At 41.4% G+C, this 24,546-nt stretch overlaps 1 protein-coding gene across 1 annotated transcript in view; it reads left to right on the top strand.

Moving 5' to 3' along the window:
• Positions 1 to 24,546, top strand: part of ATR (ATR serine/threonine kinase) — a 213,597-nt gene that overhangs the window by 150,181 nt on the left and 38,870 nt on the right. Inside the window, exons 28-35 of the mRNA XM_070405904.1 lie at positions 487 to 665; positions 3,339 to 3,503; positions 4,498 to 4,589; positions 15,928 to 16,019; positions 16,242 to 16,419; positions 19,465 to 19,644; positions 20,070 to 20,229; positions 22,192 to 22,371. Of these exons, the coding sequence (XP_070262005.1) occupies positions 487 to 665; positions 3,339 to 3,503; positions 4,498 to 4,589; positions 15,928 to 16,019; positions 16,242 to 16,419; positions 19,465 to 19,644; positions 20,070 to 20,229; positions 22,192 to 22,371 (1,226 nt within the window). The remainder of the gene's footprint in view (positions 1 to 486; positions 666 to 3,338; positions 3,504 to 4,497; positions 4,590 to 15,927; positions 16,020 to 16,241; positions 16,420 to 19,464; positions 19,645 to 20,069; positions 20,230 to 22,191; positions 22,372 to 24,546) is intronic.

The following is a 24,546-nucleotide window of genomic DNA, read 5'->3' as shown; positions in this document are numbered from 1 at the left end:
TGAAAAAGACAACCGCGTCCTCAGTTTCCAGCCCTTTCCACGTGCACCACGTCCTCAGCTGCCAGCCCTTTCCACGTGAGCCGCGTCCTCAGCTGCCAGCCCTTTCTGAGTGCGCCTCTGTACCTCTGCACTTTACTTCCACACCGCACCTCCTCTGAGTCTCCGTGTGCTTTTCTCTTTCTTTCTAGTTGTAAAATTTCCACTCAGCCAGCCTTCCTGTGGTTCTGGATGATGTCCGTTTTGTCTTTTAGTTGTATTTTTGAAATTGTTGTGTGAGGCAGCAATTTCCGGTGTTTACCTATGCCTCCATCTTGGTTTCTCTAGCAATCATCTTGTTGATAGTTGCATTCTAAATATGATACCCTAATACATTTTGATAATTTTGTTAGTGAAATATATTGAATTAAAATAAGAAAATTAAAATTAACACTTTTAAAATTTTATTTTCTAAGTCTTTAATTATTTAATTATCTTTTTATAATCTAGTATCTACTGTGGATCATGAAGACTATCAGAGTGTAACTCGTTTTCTTGACCTCATACCTCAGGATACTCTGGCAGTAGCTTCTTTTCGCTCTAAAGCATACACAAGAGCTGTAATGCACTTTGAATCATTTATTACAGAAAAGAAGCAAGATATTCAAGAGCATCTTGGATTTTTACAGGTTTGAAATTTATATTGTGAATTTAATAATGTTTATTGCTACTCTTTTTATGAGGAAATGAAATATTGTTCATTTTATGGAGTGTTTTAGATGCTGTGCTAGGAACTAGATATTTGTAAGTACTTTAGAAGCTTACAGATTAGTGGAGAGAGAAAAACACCAATTTGGTGTAATATCTTAAGTATACAGTGACATAGATATGCCCTGAGGAAAGACATTTAACTCATCTTTTATGTAGGGTGTGATGAAAGATGGGAGTGGCTGAGAAAGGGTTCAGTAAGGGCTTCTTGAAGATGATATCTAAGGGCTCTTAAAGAAAGAATGAATGATAGGTCCAAGGAGGAGGCAAGACATTCCAGGCAGTGCATCCCTATGGATTTGAGAAAGAGTGCCTATATGGAATGTCAGAGGATAGATAAATCATAGACGATTGTAGAGGCTTTGAACCAGGAAGTGCTTTAGTCAGAATTGCATTTTAGCTAAATGCCTATGGCAGTCATGGAGGAAGGACTTTAAAGGGCTATAATTTAAGACAAGCAGGCCATTACTATTGTGAGAAACGTGGGCCTGAATTTGGGAGTGGGTGGATAGGGGGATGTACTGGTTGTAACAGGCATCAGCCATGGCAGTGCTGGTGGAAAAAGTGGTTTAGGTGATAATGTTATGACTGTGTGGGAAAGAAAAGAAACTAAGGGCAGGTGGGACTAATGCAATGGGACTTAAATAAGAGGTCAAAATTGGTGGGCTTTTTTCAGTAGAAAATAAAGTGTGGTGAGAGAACTGGAAAATTAGTAGCTTTTAGTCTAGATAAATATTAGCCCTCTTCCTGTTGTTTTCTTCCTTATCTAGTTTGAGTCTTTTGTTCATTGTTAAAATCATTCCCTTTACAAGGATATTTAACTCCCTTGTCTTTCTCCAATCCTTCTGTATTGTACTCATTTTGTAAAACTTCAACCCTGAATAAATTCACCCAAATGCCTTCCCAGTATCTGCATGTCAGCAGCTGAACATTGCTGGAGAAAAATATCACAATCACAGAATTGGTTTTTAACTTATAATCTCAGCCATAAGCTGGACTCTTTAATACTCTCTCCAATTCTTCTACTTGTAAATGTTTCTTTAGTAAACCCACTTTCTCACTCTTCAAGATAACCTTCTCTTCATTTCTTACCTTCCATCTCATTTACTCTCAGCTGATGTTCTTGCTTCATTGTTCATTAGGAAAATAGAAACCAAATATCTATCAAATCTGAAAGCACACTGGCTGTTGCACCATATTCTTTTCCTTCCCTTCTGTTGTTCCTAAGGAAGGATTCCCTGACAAAATTCAATCCTTTTATTTATAGTTTCAATTTTTAAGGCTTTCACTCCTTCAAATATTTCTGCTTTCTCTAGTATCATTAATTTATTTTTCAGCCAGAGTATATAAGTATATAGATGTGCTCTGATATCTCCTATTTAAGTTTTTTATAATTCCCTCATTTTAGCTACTCCTTCAGATGCTATTTCCCTTCACAGTCAGTTTTTAAAAGAATCATCTAAAAAAAAAAATCGTCTATCTTCCCTGTATTCACTTCTTACTTTCCATTCAGTCTTTACGCAGTCCAACAAGTCTTCTTTCTACATTCTGCTGACACTATTCTTGCTAAGAAATTCAGTGAGCTTATGTTACCAAATCCAATCAAATCCTCATTTGCTTAACCTCACAACATTATTTGACCACTCCTTTCTTAAATAAGACATTTGCTTTTCTCCCACAACTCCTGGGATACCACATTCTCTAGGTTTCTTCAGATTACTTTGGTTTCTGTTCTCAGTTTCATTTGCTAGTTCTTCCTTATTTATAAACTAGAGGCCTGGTGCACGAAATTCTTGCACTGGGAGAGGGAGGGTCTCTCAGCCCGGCCTGCGCCCTGTCGCAGTCTGGGACTCCTTGGTCCTTACTGCCTGCCTGCTCGCTGCTCTTTACCACTCGGCTCACTGCTCCTTAGTGCTGCTGCAGAAGCGGGAGAGGGTCGTGCACCCCAGCTGCGCTCTCCAGCCATGAGCCCAGCTTCTGGCTGAGCAGCGCTCCCCCTGGTGTTCAGTGTACATCATAGCAACTGGTCATTCTGGTCGTTCTGCTGTAAGGGTCACTTAGGCTTTTATTTTATAGATATAATAGTCTTCTTCCCTTGCCCTCTTTTCTTCTCTCTCTCTATTCATTTCTTAAATCATGCCATTCTTTCCCCTGCCATCTTTGTGCTAATTGCCCCATAGATTTTTATCTTTAACCTGAATATACCCTTGGAACTCAGATTTGATGTCTTGGGTTTCTTGAAGGTATCTAAATACCAACATTTTAAAGTGCTTGTTTAAATGTTTTTGTTTTAAAATGCAGTAAAACACATAAACTATACTCAGCAGAATTTATTTGAAATTGGGTTCAAAATGAGTTCAGACCCTTGAAGTTCTTTACAGCTCTTGTTGTCAATAACAGTTACTAATGTAGGTGTGTATTTAAATGGAATGGAATGAGTATTGCGGTAACAAAGGCTGGGGAATAAAATTGTAATATTGCTGCTTTGAGAAAAAAATTCTCTTAGGTGCTTTTCATGTAAACTGGTGGTTTGATAGTATTATTTTCAGTTGTGTTTTTCCTCTCATTTGATTGTTTTCAATGGTTGAACAAAGAAATTGTATGCTGCTATGCATGAACCAGATGGAGTAGCTGGAGTCAGTGCAATCCGAAAGGCAGAACCGTCTCTAAAAGAACAGATCCTTGAGCATGAAAGCATCGGCTTACTGAGGGATGCCACTGCTTGTTATGACAGGGCCATTCAGCTAGAACCAGACCAGGTAAGATGATGCATGAAAGGCAACACAATGTAAAGAACACTACAAGGAACTCTGGAAAACTTAGTTCACTACTGTCTCTACCAGTGTCCCAGTGTGTTTGGAAACCATTTCATCATCTCTGAGCTTGAGTTTTCAGATTGATAAAAGTAGAGACTTACATTAGATCTCAAAGATCCTTTCTAATCCAAATTTCTATGACCTTATATATCCCCCAAATAAATGAGATTATTACAGAGTATATTTATATTAAACTGTGTATTAAATTACTCTAAAATTTATATAATTTTTAGTTTGCTATTAAAAGTATAAGATATGCACCAATTTTTAATAATAATAGTGATTCTCTAGTCTAAGGATCTTCTTCAGATTTCACATGTTTGCTGCCAACATCTGAAACTCTGAAGTGGTCCCTTAGAAACAATGAACTACAATTATTCATGGGGATATGAGGAGAGGGGTTGAGAATTGTTGATTTATAATTTTGGCTTAAATTCTTTCTAATCTTAGAGTATTTTGTCATATTTGACATGTTCACTGTCTCAATGTACAGGGTTTTTATTTTTCACAATCCATTGTTTTCAGCTTTAAAGAATATTGCATAATCCTATTTAACTTTCTTGTTACTAATTCCAAAAATCTACATTAATAATGTTGTGACCTTGAATTTTCATTTTCTGTTACAATATGACAAATAGTCTTTAAATAAAATAGTAAAGAGTGCTTTTTACTTTTATATTTGATCTGAACCAAAAATTAGACCAAATCTGGAAAAAAATAAGAAATTTGAGTTTTTAAGGTTGTCTACATTTTAAAAAAATTCAGATGTTGTATGACATTGGTAAGAGGCTCTGCCATATACCAAGCAAGTTGACTGCTAAGGATGCATAAGCTCAATGAGGTAAATAGTATTTTTTAAAATAAATATTAAACTGTTTTTTGTTCCCAAGATATATTTGAAGTCACAATTGTTATTTTAAATATTTTAAATTTTTAGATCATTCATTATCACGGTGTAGTGAAGTCCATGTTAGGTCTTGGTCAGCTATCTACTGTAATCACTCAGGTGAATGGAGTGCATGCTAACAGGTAATATATTTTTAAAAATTATTTTATTTTGTTGTAGCTTAATGGGGAGTTTTTAAATCAATGAATTGAGTTGACATAATAATTACTAAAGTAATGAAATATTTTTGTTTTCATGCATTGGAGATAAGCACTTTCTCATAAATTGATCTAGCACTTAACAGTTTATCTTCTGTCCAAAGAGTCATCCTTGAATTAGAGCTGCATTAAGACAGAAACCTTCCAGAATTCACTTACTTCTGGTGAGGCTCATCTAGGCACTTCCAAACGGTGTCTGAGCTCTTCTGCGTTATCAGCATCCGTTATTGTCTGTGTTGGAGGGGGAGGGTGGGGGTGCCTTTGTGACTGAAATGCATGTGGAATACCACTCGACACTGTGGGTTGATTTCCCCAAAGGATTGATGAAAAGCAAAGCAACCTTCCTTTCCTAAAGAAACCAAATAATACCAAACAGAAAATAACACTTATGTGTGGCAAAGTGAAGGTCACACAGTTTAGTTTGTAGTTTCTAGCTCTTGAAGCTGCCCTACTCTGAGACCTGAAAGCCTTGTTCTTTAATGTGTTTATCAAGTCCCAACTGGCTTTTCTGGGCAGTGAGATCTGGTCAAAAGGAATAAGATATTAGTTAACAAAAAAGCACAAAACTGTTTTTACTAAGTACAGATTCTATACATTTCAAACTGTAATTTATAAATACCACTATTCTGAAGTGTCTAAGATCAGAGAAGCTTACTGTTGGTCACATGGTTTCCAGTAGTAGAATTTATGAAATGACTAGAGGCCCAGTGCACGAAATTCATGCACGGGGAGAGGGGTCTCCTCAATCCAGCCTGCACTCTCTCCAATCTGGGATTCCTTGGGGGATGTCCGACTGCCAGTTTAGGCCCAAACAACTCTCTTACAATCCTGGACTGCTGGCTCCTAATTGCTCACCTGCCTGCCTGCCTGATTGCCCCTAACTGCCCCGCCCCCTGCCGGCCTGATCATCCCTCACTGCCTCTATGTGCTGGCCTGATTGCTCCTAACTGCCCCCCCTGCTGGCCTGGTCACTCCTAACTACCCCCCGCTGCCAACAAGGTCACTCTCAACTACCCCCTCCCAACTGGCCTGGTTGCCCCTAGCTGCTCCCCCACCCCTGCCAGCCTGGTTGCCCCTAACTGCCCCCCCCACCCCCCCCGCCGGCTGGTCGCCCTTAACTGCCCCCCCTGCTGGCCTGGTTGCCCTCAACTGCCCCTCCCGCCAGCCTGGTAGCCCCTCACAGCCTTTCCACTATCCTGGTCGCCCCATGCAGCCTGCTGTGCAGTTGTTTGGTTGACCCTCACTAACCCCTCCTGCCGGCCTGGTTGCCCCATGCAGCCTGCTTGTTCAGTCTTTTGGTCGTCCCTCACTAAGCCCCTTGCTGGCCTGGTTGCTCTACATAGCCTGTTTGTTCAGTCGTTTGGTTATCCCTAAATAACCCACCTGCCAGCCTGGTTGTAGGCAGCCTTCTTGTGAGGGTGTGAGGGTTAATTTGCATATTGCCTCTTTATTATATAGGATGGTGGAAATTTTGCAGAAGCAGGAAAAGGATAGGTTATATGTTTTACTAATTGAAGTGTTTCTCTAGATTAGTTGAGAGACCTTATGAGTAAAAGGGTTGCAGAAATTTATAAATTTATCATGGCTCAAGCCATGGTATCAAGTTTCCTTATGATGAACACTGGACAGTTAGATTCCTCATCTTTTCTTGGGATCTGTAAAATAGCACCTCTCAATATTCAGTGAATGATGCTGTATCACATTGGAGCAAATGGTCATTGAGGATATGTGTCTTCAAGGGGGTGATACTTGCAATTTAAACAAATACATGTCCAACATTATTGTGCTTGGCTTACACAATCATTCTTTTAAATGTACTCATTTATGAGGATAAGTTTTTACAGCCTGATCCTCATTGTCATTTGGTACATTTTCGGTATAATGCTTGATACACACACCCTCTGGATAGTAAATCATTCTAATTCTCCTCAGATTTTTATTCTAACATTTTGTTTGTCTGGCATCTAGTGGTAAACTTGTAAAGTTATTAAAAATTATAGTTTTGAAAATTACATTTCTATTATATTTCTTTTGGCCTCCTTGTTTTCGATTGTTTATGGTGGTATTCATATTTAGAAATTAGAGAATATTCAATATTTATGCTGTTATTTTTTACTAGAGGGCCCGGTGCATGAAATTTGTGCATGGGGGGGGGGGGGGGTTCCCTCAGCCCAGACTGCACCCTCGGGGGATGTCTGATTGCTGATAGACCCCTGGGGATCAGGCCTAAACTGGAAGTCCCTTTCGCAATCCAGGACGCTGTATGTGTTATGCCCAGATTTCAAAATCCCCAAAGACAGACCACCAGGGAGCCGAGTCCGATGCAAAAGCAAAGAGTCATTTATTCAAACTAGCTAGTTTGGTCCCTCTGCCTCCCCCACTGACACAGTGGAGTGACAGGAAGCAAGAGAGCCCGGAGTCTTGGAAGAACAAAGAATTTATAGGGCTTGGGTCAGGGGGTGGGGGCTCACTCGGACCACTGATTTGGCCGATTCCGGTTGGCTGAGTGAGGGCCAGGGGCTAATGACGCAAGGGTAGGGTGCAGCTAGGGTCTGGTTACACAAAGACAGGAGGTGGCTAGCATACTTTTGGCCTTGGGCTAGTTTCCTTGCGTTCCTATTGGCTGAGATAAGGGCTGGCTGAGCAACTGATACATTCTATGGCTTTTGCTTGAAGAGGAGTTAGGAACACGGTTATCAGCCCTGTTCTGTCCTTTCATTCCCCCCTTGTCTTGGAACTTCCGGCTCAATCATGAGACGGATTGAACTATCAACTGAACTATTTTTATACATTTCTTGACAAATTGGACTAGTCTGTTAATAATGCAAGGGCTGAAAGTCAACAGCATCAGGAGGATTATAAGGGGTCCGCCGAGGTCCACTGTCTTCTTGAGGGTGATCTGCAGCAGGTGTGTCTGGTCAGAGGTCACCTTCCAGTCAGGCTCCCTGCTGTCCTGGGCACAGAAGGAGCTGGGCTTGTGACCTGGCAGAGACAAACTATAACAAATGGCCCGGTGGAAGGGAAAGAAACCATTTTAGTTTTAACAACCTTTATTGAAATAGGGTTTTTCTTCTTAAAATTCCTCTATGGCTATCAAAAAGCCAAATCAATATTAATTTATTTACTGTATTCAATTTGGCCTGATGTTTGCATAAACACAACAAGAATGGTAACTGATTACCTTTGCTGGAATTTCATGATTGAATCTTAAGGTGCCCCGTAGGGCCAGGAAGCCAAGCCATTCAGCTGCCATCAGGCCTGCCTGAAGTATCTGCTGCGTTAGGTGAATCCCTCACCTGTAGCAACTCCACCTGAGCCCACGCTCTAGGATTTAAGCCCATCTCAGTAGCCCTCCTACCCGTTGCCGCCCAGAGTGAGTGGGGGTTCCTCAGGGATGCAGAGGCATCCTTATTGCTCCCCTTCTACTCTTACCAACGGCCAGTGATGGTAGGGCATGGGCCTGACGCTCCAGCGCCAGCCATCTTCAGGGCTCCCAAGCAGGATACCAGGCTTTTCCTGTGGCACTCTTATTGGCTTCAAATCTTCAGAGCTCAGACAGGTTTCTTTAAAACATGATATTCCAGTCAAAGTTTCCGGTTAATAAAATTACTATTAAAAACCGGTCTTATTGATTTCATGCAAAGAAATGTATTGCCATGACTTATTAAGCATTGCCAGATTTCAGAGGAATTATATAAGGAGAAAAACATACTGATCTGCTCTAAGATCTTCTGATTTTTCTTGTTAGTCCTTTCAACGTTTTTCTTCTCCTTCTTATTATATATACAACCTTTTTAAATTTTATACTTTCAGATTAGCCTTTAAACCTTCTTTTTATGTCCTTTAAAAATGCACAACCATGCCTCAGACCTTTTATTCCAAATAGGCTTTTCCCAGCTCTCTACAGCTGAGATTTGTACCACCCCTGACAGTATAGGCTGCCAACTGTTAGCTGTCTCTTAGTAGAGACCAAAACCTGATGGGTATTCTTCTTTGCCCAGTTGGGCACCTGCCCTCTTGGCAGCTAGACACCCTCTACTCTTGGGGTTCACCCCACACAGTCCCCTTCCAGGATAGCCAACATACATTCAAACCTGCAAGAGAATCAAAGGTTAATATAACATATCAATACAATGAAACATAATATTGGCATCATGGCCGCTTCAGGCAGCCAAATCCTCCGCTACTAAACATGAGATATGGCAGGGCTATACAAACATTTTGGGGAGGTGACTAAAGTCCACTCTTTGACATTTCTATATAAGGTAAAATCGTCCTTGTCTTTCTGAAGCCATGTCTATGAAGATGCAGGCATCATCTGAGTCTATTATACAATTTTCTGCAGGTATAGTCCTTTTGAAGTTGGGGTGAGTCCTGGGGTCGTGAACTTTTTCACCCACATTGAGTCCCCAGGCTGGAAAGAATGCACAGAGTCCGAGGCGGCCCCGGCAGGGCATCCCGAACAAGCCCATGGGTGGCTTGCAATTTCTGCAAGAGATCACGTAAACGAATGAGTTACCGTGTTCTTTCTGAGTTTTATAGTCCTCTCTGATGTCCAAGGAAAAAAGGCAGTTTGTCCGGTGGCTCTTAGAACCGGTGTTTTCTTAGATGTTACTGGTCCCATTGGCTCTGTCAAGACTGAATAGGCTGCTCCAGAATACACCAGGAAACTAACCGGGGGTTTTATTTATTTATAAATACTTATATCTAACTAGATATATAAACATTAAATAAACATTCACATTTATACCTTTTCAGTGAACAAGTACTTTTACAGTCTTGGGAATTTTGGCAGATAACAGGAACACTGCCCCAGTCCCCTGATGGGGGCCTGACAAGAACAGATGTGGAGGCCTTTGGCTGGGGGGTATAAAGTCTCCATTCTTCCTCTCTCGGCACTGCTAAGGACAGGATCATTGGAGAGGTCTCTTCACCTAGGCAAGGCTGTGCTGAGCCATCTGGGGCAAAAGTGGTTTCTGCTTCCATTAGAGGGACCAGGTCAACTGGTAAATATAGGGATTCATGAACCACCTGATGGCCGCCTAACTGACATTGGCAGGGGCGGCAGAATAGTCTGCAGCTGTGGTACTGGTAGCTCCAATAATGGTGACTTCCTGCCCTGAGAGGGGAGGTACCTTCCGAGTAACTACCGAGTGCTCTGCAGCTGTATCAACCATAAAGTTCACAGTCTGGCCCCGATCTTCATTTTGACCATCGGCTCATGGGGGCCCAGTTGGAAAAAGCCCAGTCTGTCCTAGTTGGTATCAGCTGCTGCCAGTCCGAGGAGGTCTGCCTCAGGCGGCTCTGGCCAATAGCGGCTGGGTGGTTTGGATGGCCTTGCCGGCTTCTTCTGGCCTGCTTCTGCCCTGCCTGCCTCTTTACTCCTGCTATTAAACTTTACTCTGTTTCTTTTTACACATGCAGAACTGGACCCAAGGCAGCGAGGTTTGAGCAATTTTAAAATTCCTTAATATATATTTTATCATTCATGTTGCTAACTTCATTTGTCCCTGGGTGTGGACAAAAAAATGACACTAATCAGATTGACATAAACGATTTAACCTTTGTTTAGGGAGGCAAATGCAAAGCATTTACTCCCAAGTGTTATTGGTTTAGGGAAGATAGGATTTCTGCTCAGTTTTCCTATTCCATTTGTCCCAGCTCACTGGTCTATTATGCATTCAATTTTCTTAAAATATATTCTGGCACAGGAGAAAGTTGTTTTATTGTACACAGGTAGTTTAACCCCTATATAACTGGGCTTGGACCTTTGCCCAGCAAACTGCAATCTATAAGTTCAATATGCAGCCTCTGGTTCTTCTAACCCAACGAGGTTTCGGCCAGTCTCTGAGTCAGACTCCTCCTCTCGGAGAATTTCGAAGTCCTGATGGCTCCTGGGTCCAGGGAGAGTGCCCTTTTGTTAACTTTTAGGGCCCTGCTTTCTTGCCTTTCTACCAGTTCCCTTTGTGGCAGAGCAGCAACCAGGCCTTTTTCAAGGGAGTGCACTTGAAGGGGATATCAGCCCCTCCTGTGAGCCAGCTGCTCCACCTAGGGTCTCCTGGGGCCGGCCAGAGTGTCCTCCAGCAAATTTCGGAAGCCACTGCCCTTTCACAGTGGTATGGACTCAAGCAGGGGGTTCACTGGATGTAGCCTGCAGCGAAGCGCTTGCTGGCTTCTGCCTGCAGCTGCTCTTGCCCACGAACCCTGCCCCGCAGCACGCTCGGCACCGTCAGCTCCAGCACCTCGGTATTCTCCAGCTTAGCCTGCACCTCGGTGTCCGCCGGCAGCTGCTGCAGCTCCTGTAGGCTCTCGTTGATCCACGCACGTGCCGCTTCTTCTCCACCAGGGGCTTCAGCCTTGCGGGCAGCTCAGGCACTCAGCCCCGCCTTCTTTGACCTGGCTCTCAGGGGCTGAGTCTGCCTGGCAAACAGTTCTAAATCACCAGGGTGGCTGCGGGTTTTAACACATTTTAAATGTATTTTTACTCTTAAGATATATCTAGACCTTTTGTGATCAAACTAAGAACAGGTATTGGTCTAATTTAGCATTGGAAGGGTTAAAAAGAATAACCTAGGGCAGAGAAAGACTACATTGTTTACAGTTACTTCTTGTGACCTTAAAGTTCATTGATAAGACCTGTTAGGTCTGCAGCCAGTAACTTAACTGCCAACACCCCCACCCCCTTTCTCTCAGCCCAGGCCCGATTGCTTTTCCTCACAGAGTCGGCCTGGAAATATAACGGGTGCATCTGTAACATCCAGTTACAGATGCTTTCAGAATCAGGATGAGGGAGGAAGGGAAAGACCAATTGAAAACAGCAAGTTAAACAAAATACAGTCACAGGCAGTAAATCTCTCCGAGACCTGCGGAGCTGTCCACTAAAGAGAAAAGAAAACCATGAATAACAAGTTCTTTGAAATTTGCTACTTTGTTAATTTGCTAAGCAAACAGTTAACTTGAAAAGACTTCTCTCTTGCTTTTCTTACAAGCAATCTTGGAATTTAGCCAGCTTTTAACTCTATCCTAGAACTTCAAAATTTCAATTTAATACAGCGAATTTACAACCCAGGAGAGAGCAACTGATAGAAATTTATATTAACTAAGTGGGCGGATTCCCCTTTAATAGTGAGCAAAAGACTCTGAGAACAAAAATGATTCTCGCAGCTGCTAAGAGATGTTGCAGACTATTTCGGGGTCCAGCCTAAACCTTCAGCCAGATGAATTAACAGAAATGCAAAATAAATCAAAGTAACTTTCACTTTACACAGACTAGTAATGAGCAGCCAATAGACAAAACATTTGTATTCACACTCTCTTAGTAGACTAGCCCAGACTGGAGCTGAGCAGATAAACAAAACAATGCCCAACTCCCCAGACGGGCGTGGGGGCACTCCTGGCACCCATGTCCCAGAACAGAATTCTCGACCAACGTTTTGGTGAGAACCTACCGGAGGAGTTAAGACTGCGTCCAGTGCCTCCTCTCGGCAGCAAATTGGCTAGTCCCACACAAACAAACAGCTGTCCACTCATGCTTCCTCAATGTTTCAGCATTCATTCCAATTCTACAATCTCTATTGTACCTCTTCAAAAATTTTTTAACATGTAATTAAGAACAGCAGGTTTACTTTGTCCCGACCTCATGATGATCGGTGACGAGAGACAGACAAGGGAGGGGGTGACCCATTTTCACAGATCCTCACTCAGATGCCTGCCTGACCAAAGTTGTGAAGCCACACAAAGGAGCGGAGAGGGCAGGCTCCCTCCTCCACATTTATGCTCTTTCACCAGATATTCATTCAGCAAAGGCATTCAGCTACCACAACATACAATTTTTCCCAATTCAGTTTGAACCTTAAACTTTTAGCTGGCAAGTCAAATATTCAGCATTTCTTAAGCAGTAACATTTTTAAGAATAAACCTCAAAAATGCAAGACATAAGTTTTTTATCATTTGAATTCAGTAAGCTTCAAGGTCCCAAGTTCCCAGCAGTTCTGGGAAACCACACCTGAGGCTGGCAAGCAGGTTTGGCCCAGCCCTTGACTTTAAAATGACCATAATGCTTAAAGGAGTAGTTTGAGTCTGTCCCATAACGTCCGTCCAGTGAGTCCACAAAATTAGACAAAAGAACACAGACACCAGACAGACAAAGACACTTAAGAACAGCCTTCCGCCCCCACGGAAGAAAACTGGACGATGGCCGTTTGCCAATCAGCGGGAGCGACCCGCCACGTTCCAGAGGTTCAGAGGTTTGAGGGGAGTCCACTCCCCTCGTGAGGTGTTTTTACACCCCTCCAGACGGAGGGCCAAGGCGTCCCCTGACTCCTCCTGCCTGAGATCTGCCAGTGCGTCCACTTAGATCTTATCAGGCACAGATTACAGAAGCGAGCTGGCACAGAACAGAACATACGACACACAGACACTTAACGCGGTTAGCAGACCCTCCGGAGTGGGGTCCCTAGTGGGTCTTGGGAATCCCGGACGGGCCCCCAAATGTTATGCTCAGATTTCAAAATCCCCAAAGACAGACCACCAGGGTGCCGAGTCCGATGCAAAAGCAAAGAGTCATTTATTCAAACTAGCTAGTTTGGTCCCTCTGCCTCCCCCACTGACACAGTGGAGTGACAGGAAGCAAGAGAGCCCGGAGTCTTGGAAGAACAAAGAATTTATAGGGCTTGGGTCAGGGGGTGGGGGCTCACTCGGACCACTGATTTGGCCGATTCCGGTTGGCTGAGTGAGGGCCAGGGGCTAATGACGCAAGGGTAGGGTGCAGCTAGGGTCTGGTTACACAAAGACAGGAGGTGGCTAGCATACTTTTGGCCTTGGGCTAGTTTCCTTGCGTTCCTATTGGCTGAGATAAGGGCTGGCTGAGCAACTGATACATTCTATGGCTTTTGCTTGAAGAGGAGTTAGGAACACGGTTATCAGCCCTGTTCTGTCCTTTCATATGCACCAGTGACCATACTTTTCATACAGGTGAAAGGCATCTTGCTGTTATATGGGCAGCTATATTTTTTTGCCCTGATTATAAAAAGTAGTACATAACATTATCCTTCTAAGGCAGTAGTACCATTTTCCCCATCTTATGGGTGGAAAAACTGAAATAGAAGTTAAGTAATTGGCTTTGTCACACAGTTATAAGTGTCAGAATCAGGGCTGACTACAAAATGTGCAAGCCAGAGTTCATGCATGTCACCGCTGCCTCATCCTGTTTTTTCAGTATTAGCGTAGCCTGGCTAGGTTTTAATTTTATATCTAGGAGACTGTTCCCAATATATAGGGTAGGGTCTCTAGGCCTGGTCGGTGATCAGGGTCGATCTATCTGTTGGGTGATCAGGGGGCCCCCAACGGCACCTGCCTTGGCTGGTGGCCTGGCACTGCCCGCTGGCCGGCCCCGCCCCCTGATCGCTGCCGCTGGTCGCCTCCCTCTTGGGATGCAGATGCTCAATGCAGGAGCTGCCCCCATGGTGATCAGTGTGTGTCATAGCAACCGGTCATTCCGCTGTTCTATCAATTTGCATATTAGGGTTTTATTATATAGGATTTTTAGAAATAAAATGAAATTAATTTATTTGTTACATTTCTTCATGTGTTTTTACTACAGAAAGAACAAAAAGGACTTTTTAAAAAATATATTTTTATTGATTTCAGAGAGGAAGGGAGAGAGTGATAGAAACATCAGTGATGATGGCTGTCTCTTGCATGCCCCCTACTACAGATTGAGACTGAAACCTTGATATGTGCCCTGACTGGGAATTGAACCTCCTAGTTTATAGGTCAAAGCTCAACCACTGAGCCACACAGGTCGGGAGGGAGGAGAAGGGAGAGAGGGCGCAGGGAGAGGGACATTGATCAGCTGCCTTCCACCTGCACGCCAACTGGGAATCAAAGCCTCCACCTTTTGGTGCAGGGGACAACACTCCTACCGAGTTACACCAACCAGGGACCAGGGCACCTTTTTTATAATATGAGGATATGTGTGCCTTTCATTGTTATTAGTTAATTAAATGGAAAATTGTGCCTTGCCCAGGCTCTAGCATGTAGCAGGTATTCAAATGATATGATTAATAAAGAAAAAACATGGCAAAAGTCTAGCTTCTTTTATATAGTCATGATCTAAAATATCACTAGTTATCTTAGTGTCACTTAAGTAGAATACTTACAAAAAATAAGTACCTATATTATACTGGTTTTACAAACTCACATTTTAAAGTTACTGATATAGTTTAAAAATAGGTATAGCCCAACCAGGTGTCTCAGTGGTTGAGCATCGACCTGTGAACTAGGACGTTACCATTTGATTCCTCAGGGCACATGCCTGGCTTGCGGGCTTGATCCCCAGTAGGGGGCGTGCAAGAGGCAGCCAATCAATGATTCTCTCTTATCATTGATGTTTCTATCTCTCTCTCCCTCTGCCTTTTTCTCTGAAGTCAATAAAAATATATTTTAAAAAACAATAGGTATATATTTTAGTTAGCTACTTTTATATCCTTTGTTATGCCATTGACACATCATTTGTCACTTTCTTATGCCCTAATATGGTGTCCTATGTACTCCCCACCTGCTCCTGACCAATTGCACCATCTCTATAATTTTATCTTAAATTTCACTCATAATCCCAGGTTATTGGAATTGATTACCTCTGAATGCATGGATATTCATTTGGCTTTTATTCCTCCTTTCCCTTTGTTCAAGTGAAGCACAGAGCTAACCTTACAAATACATTTTGTAATTATCCAGGCACTAATTCTGTTCTATTATATGGCTTGACTCAATTCATCACGAAATGGCATTTTTAAAAATATGGCTTTATTAATTTGAGAGGGAGAGGGAGAGAGAGAAACAGTGATTGGGTGCCTCCTGTATGCACCCCAACTGGGGACTGAACCCACAACCGGGCATGTGCCTTGACCGGGAATCGCACCAGTGATATTTCAGTGCATGGGACGATGCTTAGCCAGCTGAGCCACATTGGCCAGGGCAGAGAATGGCATTTTTAAATGGCTCTATCACAAGTAATTATTGAAGAAATGTTTTCAGAAAATGGGAAGATTAAAATTTGGGAGATTCTTTTGGATAGACAATTATTTTGTATCTAAATACAAAATAATTGTCTATCCAAATACAAAATACAATACAGCGCAAATACAATAAATAGAACAATAAATAAATGCAGTATATAGAGTATCTAAACTAATAAAAATAATTTTTAAATGCCACTTTACATTGAAATAAATTAAAGCTTAATATGGGTTTCTTTTAATAGGTCTGAATGGACAGACGAATTAAACACATACAGAGTGGAAGCAGCTTGGAAGTTATCACAGTGGGATTTGGTGGAAAATTATTTGGCAGCAGGTAAAATTACTTCTTAAAATATAAGTTGTTTTAAGATGCCATAAATAGACTAAGTGTCTAAGCAATAGTCATAATTAATCTCTCAACTTGTTTTGTGATTGCTTTGTTTAGTTATCAAAATGAAATCATCGGTTCAGTATTTCTTCTGACCATTTTACCAAATGAAATAAAACTTGTTCATAGACCCAGCTCTCATTCCTTAACTCTTCATTTGTTTTTCAGATGGGAAATCTACCACATGGAGTGTCAGACTGGGGCAGCTATTATTATCAGTCAAAAAAAGAGATTCCACAGCTTTTTATGATACATTGAAACTAGTGAGAGCCGAACAAATTGTACCTCTTTCAGCTGCAAGCTTTGAAAGAGGCTCTTACCAACGAGGATATGAGTATATTGTCAGGTATTTCAAAGTTCCCATTTTTATATTCCTGGTCTATAAGTATCATCTGATAGGCTTAGAATGCTTTGATTAGTAAATAACTGATATTATGTTTATTATCATGCATAGCTGAACAAAATAGCTTTTTCATTCTTTAACTCATAATCACTCTATATTTTTCCCTTTTTATTTACTAGAGGCCCAGTGCACAAAAATTTGTGCACTCGAGGGGGTCCCACAGCCTGGCCTGTGCCCTCTCACAGTCTGGGCCCCTCAGGGGATGTCCACCTGCTGGCTAAGGCCCGCTCCCCAGGGGATCAGGCCTAAGCTGGCAGTCAGACATCTATCTGGCAGCCCGGGAGCCCTCAGGGGATGTCCACTTGCCAGTGGGGAGCAGGCCTAAGCTGCAGTCGGACATCCTTAGTGCTGCTGAGGAGGTGGGAGAGGCTCCTGCCGCCACTGCTGTGCTGGCAGCTGGCAGCCTGGCTTGTGGCTGAGCAGAGCTCCCCCTGTGGGAGCGCACTGACCACCAGGGGGCAGCTCCTGCATTGAGCGTCTGCCCCCTGGTGGTGAGTGTGTGTCACAGTGACCAGTCATTCCCAGTCGTTCTGCTGTTAAGGTCAATTTGCATATTACCCTTTCATTATAAAGGATAGAGGCCTGGTGCATGGGTGGGGGCCAGCTGGTTTGCCCTGAAGGGTGTCCTGGGTCAGGGTGCGGGTCCCGTTGGGGTGCCTGGCCAGCCTGGGTGAGGGGCTGAGAGCCGTTTTCAGGCTGGCCACACCCCTTTTAGGGTGGGGGTCCCCACTGCGGTGCCTGGCCAGCCTGGGTGAGGGGCTGATGGCTTTTTGCAGGCTGGCCCAGCCCCCCAGCGGGACCCTCACCCCATGGGGGTGTGGCCAGCCTGGGTGAGGGCTGTTTTCAGGCTGCTGAGGGCCGTTTTCAGGCTGCTCACAGCCCCTTCAGGGTGGGGGTTTCCCGCTGGGGTGCCTGCCTAGCCTGGGTGAGGGGCTGATGGCCGTTTTCAGGCTGGCCACGCCCCCCTGGCCCAGCCAGGGCAGGCGGGAAGCTTGGCTTCCTCCATTGTTGGGGGCAACCCAAGCCACCTGCTCGCTCCAGCTCTGTGGCCACGGCTGGCTGGAAGCAGGTATCTGGGATTTATTTATCTTCTATAATTGAAACTTTGTAGCCTTGAGCATAGCCCAAGGCAGGTCAGGGCATGCGGGAAGCTTGGCTTCCTCTATCGCCGCGGGCAACCCAAGCCTCCTGCTTCCTCCAGCTCTGTGGTCACCGCCATCTTAGTTGGGTTCATTTGCATGCTTGCTCCTGATTGTCTGGCGAGCGTGGCTTCAGTGTAGCAGAGGGATGGATAATTTGGATGTTTCTCTTTTATTATATAGGATTTTTTTTTTTTTTTCTAATCTTCATCCAAAGACATGGTCATTGACTTTTTTAGAGAGGGGAAGGGAGGGAGGGACAGAGGCATGGAGGGAGAGAGAGGAAAAAAAAACAACACATCAATCAGTTGCTTCCCACACTTTCCCTGCCGAGGGTTTGAATCCAAAACCTAAGCATGTGTCCTGGCCAGGAATCAAACCTCCGACCTTTTGGTTTATGGAATGGTGCTCTAACCAACTGAGCAACACCGGCCAGAGCCATCTTGTAGTTTTTCAAAAACATTTTAACATACATTCTATTAATTGGGAAGGCAATTTTGAGACTTCTAAAAAAATAACTAGAAAAATCTTATATTTGTCCTGTTGTAATTCATAGTTTATTTTTTATACAACTAACCTAAGTAATCTAGACATCTGTACTTGACACACTGGTCTTCACTACTTATTGGTCCCCTTCCCTTCTTATTTAGAAAGGCATTTGACATTTCGCCCCCAAAAATGTAGGCATTACATTACTAGAAAGGAATATTAACTTATAGAGGTAAGAAAGAAATGATGGAAAACATTTTAGGTCTGTTAGTTCATCTGAAGAAAATAATTAAACATGTTTTAATTGAACTATAATAAAAAAAGATAAGTAAGCAATTTTTCTTTTTTTTTTTTTTTTAGTTAGAATAATCTATATTTTTTATAAGCCCCTTTGGTAACAGCTTAATGAAACCAGAGATTGGACCACCAAAATTATTTCTGTTCTGTAGTTGTATCTTGAATACTGACTGAATCATAGGCTATTGTGAAAGTATGAGTGCTTCCATTACTCTTAGGAAAAAATCAACTGTATCATTTCTCATTTTTAGCTGGCATTTACTATGCCAAGTCCTCTTATGGGCAAATATTTATGTTGACATATAATGGATTCATATTTTCTTTTATCTTCATAAAGGTGATAAAGTTTTATTTTCATACATTTGAATTTAGTTTTATATATCATTCTCTAAGTTAATTAATAAGAATTTGGGGATCATAGTAAGCACTAAATTTTTTAAAGTATTTTTAAAAATATATCTTTATTGCCCTAACCAGTTTGGCTCAGTGGATAGAGCGTTGGCCCTCAGACTGAAGGGTCCTGTGTTTGATTCCGGTCAAGGGCATATATCTTGGTTATGGGCTCGATTCCCAATACGGGGCATGCAGGAGACAGCTGATCAATGTTTCTCTCACATCAATGTTTCTAACTTTCTATCCCTCTCCCTTCCTCTCTGCAAACATCAATAAAACATAAAACACATAGAGGTAAGAAAGAACAATAAAAAAAAAAAATATATATATATATATATATATGTATATATGTATATATTGATTTCAGAGAGGAAGGGAGAGGAAGAGAGAGATAGAAACATCAGTGATGAGAGAGAATCATTGATTGGCTGGCTCCTGAATGCCCCACACTGGGGATCAAGCTGGGCTAAATATTTAAATCAACATCATACTATACCCAGTATGAAAAGATGTTACTGTTTATATTTACTAAGAATATGTATTGGGTAAAGTTCTTCCAAAGAAAACTGCACATTTTAGATTCTCATGGCTAATTTAATATACATGCATTATATGAGATTAATAAGAATGAAGATTATATTATTTTAACATTGCCTCTATTTGTCTCTAGATTACACATGTTGTGTGAGTTGGAGCATAGCATCAAACCACTTTTCCATGAGTCCCTAGGCGATAATTCTCAAGAAGATTCTCTAAACTGGGTAGCTCGACTAGAAATGACCCAGAATTCCTATAGAGCCAAGGAACCCATTCTGGCTCTCCGGAGAGCTTTATTAAGCCTCAACAAAAGGTTTTTCCACACTTTGTTTTAAAATGTCAATTATTGTGAATTTAGTCTTGTATTTGCATATTACTTGGGGGTATTTAGCTTTCCTAATTTTCTCTCTGAATCTCTATTTTTTTGTTTTTAATTGTCAGGGCTACTCTACATAGTTGAAACTTAAGAATTACATGTACATGCAATATATCTTTTTTTTTAATGTTAAAAAAAAACTTACCAGGGGGAGGTACAGATATGAGTCATTAATAGGTCTTCATAGACTTATTGATAAAAATGGAGTACTTTAAGAAAACTGAAAGTATTTTTTTTTAGCAAATCTTTGATTTCTTTGAAATAGTGTATTAAGAATGTTCCATGTTAGAAATAGGTATTTTAATTGTCATTGAATACACTTAAAAATGCTCTTTTACTCCTGTTCTGTCACATTTCTTTAGACAAGATTACAATGAAATGGTTGGAGAATGCTGGCTACAGAGTGCCAGAGTAGCTAGAAAGGCTGGTCACCACCAGACAGCCTACAATGCTCTGCTCAATGCTGGAGAATCACGACTTGCTGAACTGTATGTGGAAAGGGCAAAGTGGCTGTGGTCCAAGGTAACACCAAGGGACTATCATCATATATATGTATTTTGCAGATTATGTGCTTTTTCTAAAGGCCTGAGTGACAGACAGTGTCTAATCTCAATTGAGAACCCTCTTTTTCTGTCACCTTTTTTCATCATTACCTACCATAATTGGGAAGGAATTATTCTTTCTATCCTGAAGACCCAAAATAGTTTTCCATTTCAAGACTGAAAGTGTAGTTCTTTCAATTTTCACATGTTTTTCATTATTTTCTTGAGGGACGTGACCAATTTTACTTTGTTTTAACCTCCTATATGTATAAAGAGTGTATGTAGTAAGATATCAAAAAATATTTGTTAAATGAACACAACATTGTCCTTATTCACATCCTTGGCAGATAATTAGTTTTGTGTGGACTTGTCAGTACTTACTGTCAAGATTCACTTCCAATTAATCTAGCTTGTTAGGAAGGGCTTAGCTTCAGAACAAAAGTCTCCAATAGTCAGATTAAAGCTATAGTAATGTGAAAAAGGCTTTTTAAATATCTTAACTTGCAAAGCTTATGTCCAATATTTAAAAGGTTGTTATTTATATATCTCCTCATGTTTGCCTTATATTTATATATAAGATATATAAATATCTTAATACAGATATTTATATATCTCCTCAGTAACCCATAGGTCGGTTTAGTCTTAGCAGTAGGTATAGCATGTTCTGAAGTTGACATTTACCGATTATAGTTGGTACCACCTGTGACTGGACCAACTTCATGGTGGCTGAGAAAGGACAGGAGGGAAGATGTTTCCTGGACGGACGGGAAGTGAAAGTAATAATTCAGGCTGCATTGGTCAGTGCCTGATCATTTTCTGAGCTAGTATAATTCTATAAGTTGTAATACCTTAAACACGATATGTTAAAAATGCAGTTCATCATCTAATAATTCAGTGCCGTTTCTTCTCCCATTTTCCCTATTTTTCTAGGTAGGACTCTTACATTCTCTCATCCAAGATATCAGGGCATCATCTTGACCTTCCTACCCTCCTTCACTTTTCACATCCAGTTGGACACTAAATCTACCTTAGAAATGTCTTTTAAATTATCTCCCTCTTATTTGTCTCTGCTGCTTTTATTCATTCCATTTGTAACCTATAACAATGTTAATAGCCTTTTTGGCAGTCTCACCATTTCTCTGTATACATTACTGCAGTCTGATGTTTCTAAAATTCATGTTGAATCATGTTGCTCCCCTGATTAAAATCCTTCAAAGTATTCTGTATGCCTTTAGCATTAAGTCTGAATTCTAGAAAGTACAAAAGGCCCTTTGTGATTGAGTTCCAGTCTGCCTCTTCAGTTTCAATAACAAACCCTTTATGCTTCAGCTAAAACTAGACTACTCACTTTTCTACCAATTAAAATTATTTTTCCTTCTACCAAGAATGTTTTTTACTGAATTCTCTGCGGGAAAATTCGTACTCATTATTTAAGACCTAATTCAGATCTTCCTCATTTGGTAACCTTTCCTGACTGATACTCTTCTCCATCTTCCTATATTTTCAGGTACATTTAGAGGGCTCCCTTTACTTTACCCCATTATGTCTATGTATATTCCTCTGTTAATAGTACTTAACACATTGGGTTGTTATTTTAGGTATATAGTCTATTTCTTCACTTGACTGTGAACTTTTTTAAGCCAGAGATTTGGGTTTATTCATTGTTTATCCCCAGTCATATAGACTTATTTTCAGTTCCCAGCACTTTGATCGACTATAAAATGAATGAGTATATGATTATGAATTTTACATGAAATGAAGCAATGTTACCTTTTTAGGATTTTACTTTTATAGGATGGAAATAAGAGCTGAACATGAAACTCAAATGGACCTACACATAAAATATCTAATAAACTTTAAATCCTAACAATTGTATTTGTTTTTCAAAAAATGGAAATACATTTTTAAATTAAAAGATTTGTTGTTGTCTTTTTTCTTTTAGGGTGATGTTCACCAGGCACTAATTGTTCTTCAAAAGGGTGTTGAATTATGTTTCCCTGAAAATAAAACTCCAACTGAGAGTAAGGACATGTTAATCCATGGTCGAGCTATGCTGCTAGTAGGCCGATTTATGGAAGAAACAGCTAACTTTGAAAGCAATGCAGTTATGAAAAAATATAAGGCAGGTATATTTATAATACAATTTCAATAAGAAACTCATTCTTTTGTTTTGTTTTTGAAAATGGATCAAATTATTTTAAAGTCCAGATTGAAGAATACATGTATAAAAATAGCCAAGAGCCCTGGCCAGTGTGGCTCAGTTGGTTTATCATTGTCCCATGAAACAAAAGGTCACCAGTTCTATTATCGATAAAGGCACATGTCAGAGTTGCCAGCTAGATCCCCAGTAGGAGGTATGCAGAAGGCATTCAATCAGTGTTTCTCACATTAATTTTTTTTTCTCTCTTTCTCTCCCTGTCCCTTTCTCTCTCTCTAAAGCCAATAAAAAATATAATTTTAAAAAATAGTCAGGAAACTTGTTTGACTTCTAGTGCATGTATAGCATAAGTATATCTCTGGAGGAACTATTAAAAAGTAAATACACTCATGAAACCATCACCCAGATTAAGAAGTAGAATATTATTAGCACTTCACAACCCACTCTTTCACCCTCATTCCCCAAAGTTAGCTACCCTAGCCTGAATATTTTTGAAGAAACACAATATATACCTTCCTTACTACTAGTTATTAAGATTTACTAGGTATGTAGATGGTGTTATAAGACAGATACTTCTCAGTAACCCATAGGTCAGAGAACAAATTGCAATGAGAATTGAAAAATACTTTGAACTGAATGATAATAAAAATATGACATGTGATGCAGCTAAAGCCATTCTTTTTTATTAAAATATATTTTTATTGATTTCAGAGAGGAAGGGAGATGAGGGAGAGAAAGAGATAGAAACATCAATGTTGAGAAAGAATCATTGATCGGCTGCCTCCTGCACACCCCCTACTGGGGATTGAGCCTACAACTCCAGGCGTGTGCCCTGACCAAGAATCTAGTTGTGACCTCCTGGTTCATGGGTCAATGCTCAACCATTGAGCACACTGGCCAGGCAGCTAAAGCCATTCTTCAAGGGAATTTAAAATGTTATTTGCATGTATTAAAAGAAAATAAAGGCTCACAATTAATGAGCCTTAAATATCCACCTCAAAGTGTTAGAAAAGGGAACAAAAATTTTTTAAAAAACTACGAATGTCGAAGTTAGGAAATAATAAAGTAAGAGACAATGGCTATAATTTGTGAGGCAGATTACCTGAAAAAGAGAAGTTAAACAGGCAAAAAGTTATAGATCTGTATAGGTAGCCACCTGAATCTTTGATTAAGGGCCATGGTGTACATACATAACTCAAAACTCTATGAGGCCCAGCTGGAAGCAGCTGCTGAGGAAAGAACAATTATGGGGAAACTATAAGAACAACAATATTGCCCTAACCAGTTTGGCTCAGTGGATAGAGCATCGGCCTTTGGGCTCTACGGTCCCAGGTTCGATTCCAATCAAGGGCATGTACCTTGGTTGTGGGCACATCCCCAGTGGGGAGTGTGCAGGAGGCAGCTGATCAATGTTTCTCTCTCATCGATGTTTCTACTTCTCTATTCCTCTCCCTTCCTCTCTGTAAAAAATCAATAAAATATATTAAAAATAAAAGAAGAAGAACAATATTTGGAGGGCACATAGACCCTTTGATGTAAATTATCAGTGTCAATCTTTTGAGACACAGGATAGAAAAAGGTAAAGTGTGATAAGTATATCTGGAGGGCAAACTGAGAAAAATTAGTGTATGTGTCAAAACTTATTATAAATGTACTAGAGGCGCATTGCACAAAAATCTGTGCACTGGGGGGAGGGGAGGGAGGGTTTCTCATCCCGGCCTATGCCCTCTCACAGTCTGGGACCTTTTGCTCCATACCTCTTGCTGCTCCTTACTGCTTGGCTGCTGCTCCTTAGTGCTGCCGCGCAGGCGGGAGAGGCTCCCACCACCGCTGCTGCGCTTGCCAGGCGTGAGCCTGGCTTCTGGCTGAGTAACGCTCCCCCTGTGGGAGCACACAGACCACCAGGGGGAAGCTCCTGCGTTGAGCGTCTGTCCCCTGGTGTTCAGTGCGCATCATAGCAACCGGTCGTTCTGGTCGTTGTGCTGTAACGGTCGCTTAGGCTTAGGCTTTTATTATATAGACTACAGGCCCGGTGCACAAAAATTTGTGCACTCGGGGGGTCCCTCAGCCTGGCCTGTGCCCTCTCACAGCCTGGGACCCCTCAGGGGATGTCCGCAGGGGATCGGGCCTAAGCTGGCA

Source organism: Myotis yumanensis, unplaced genomic scaffold (genome assembly GCF_028538775.1).
Source record: "Myotis yumanensis isolate MYYU_CA2020_CCGP unplaced genomic scaffold, mMyoYum1.0.hap1 SCAF_2, whole genome shotgun sequence".
Lineage (NCBI taxonomy): Eukaryota > Metazoa > Chordata > Mammalia > Chiroptera > Vespertilionidae > Myotis > Myotis yumanensis.
This window is presented reverse-complemented; position numbering and strand designations above follow the sequence as displayed.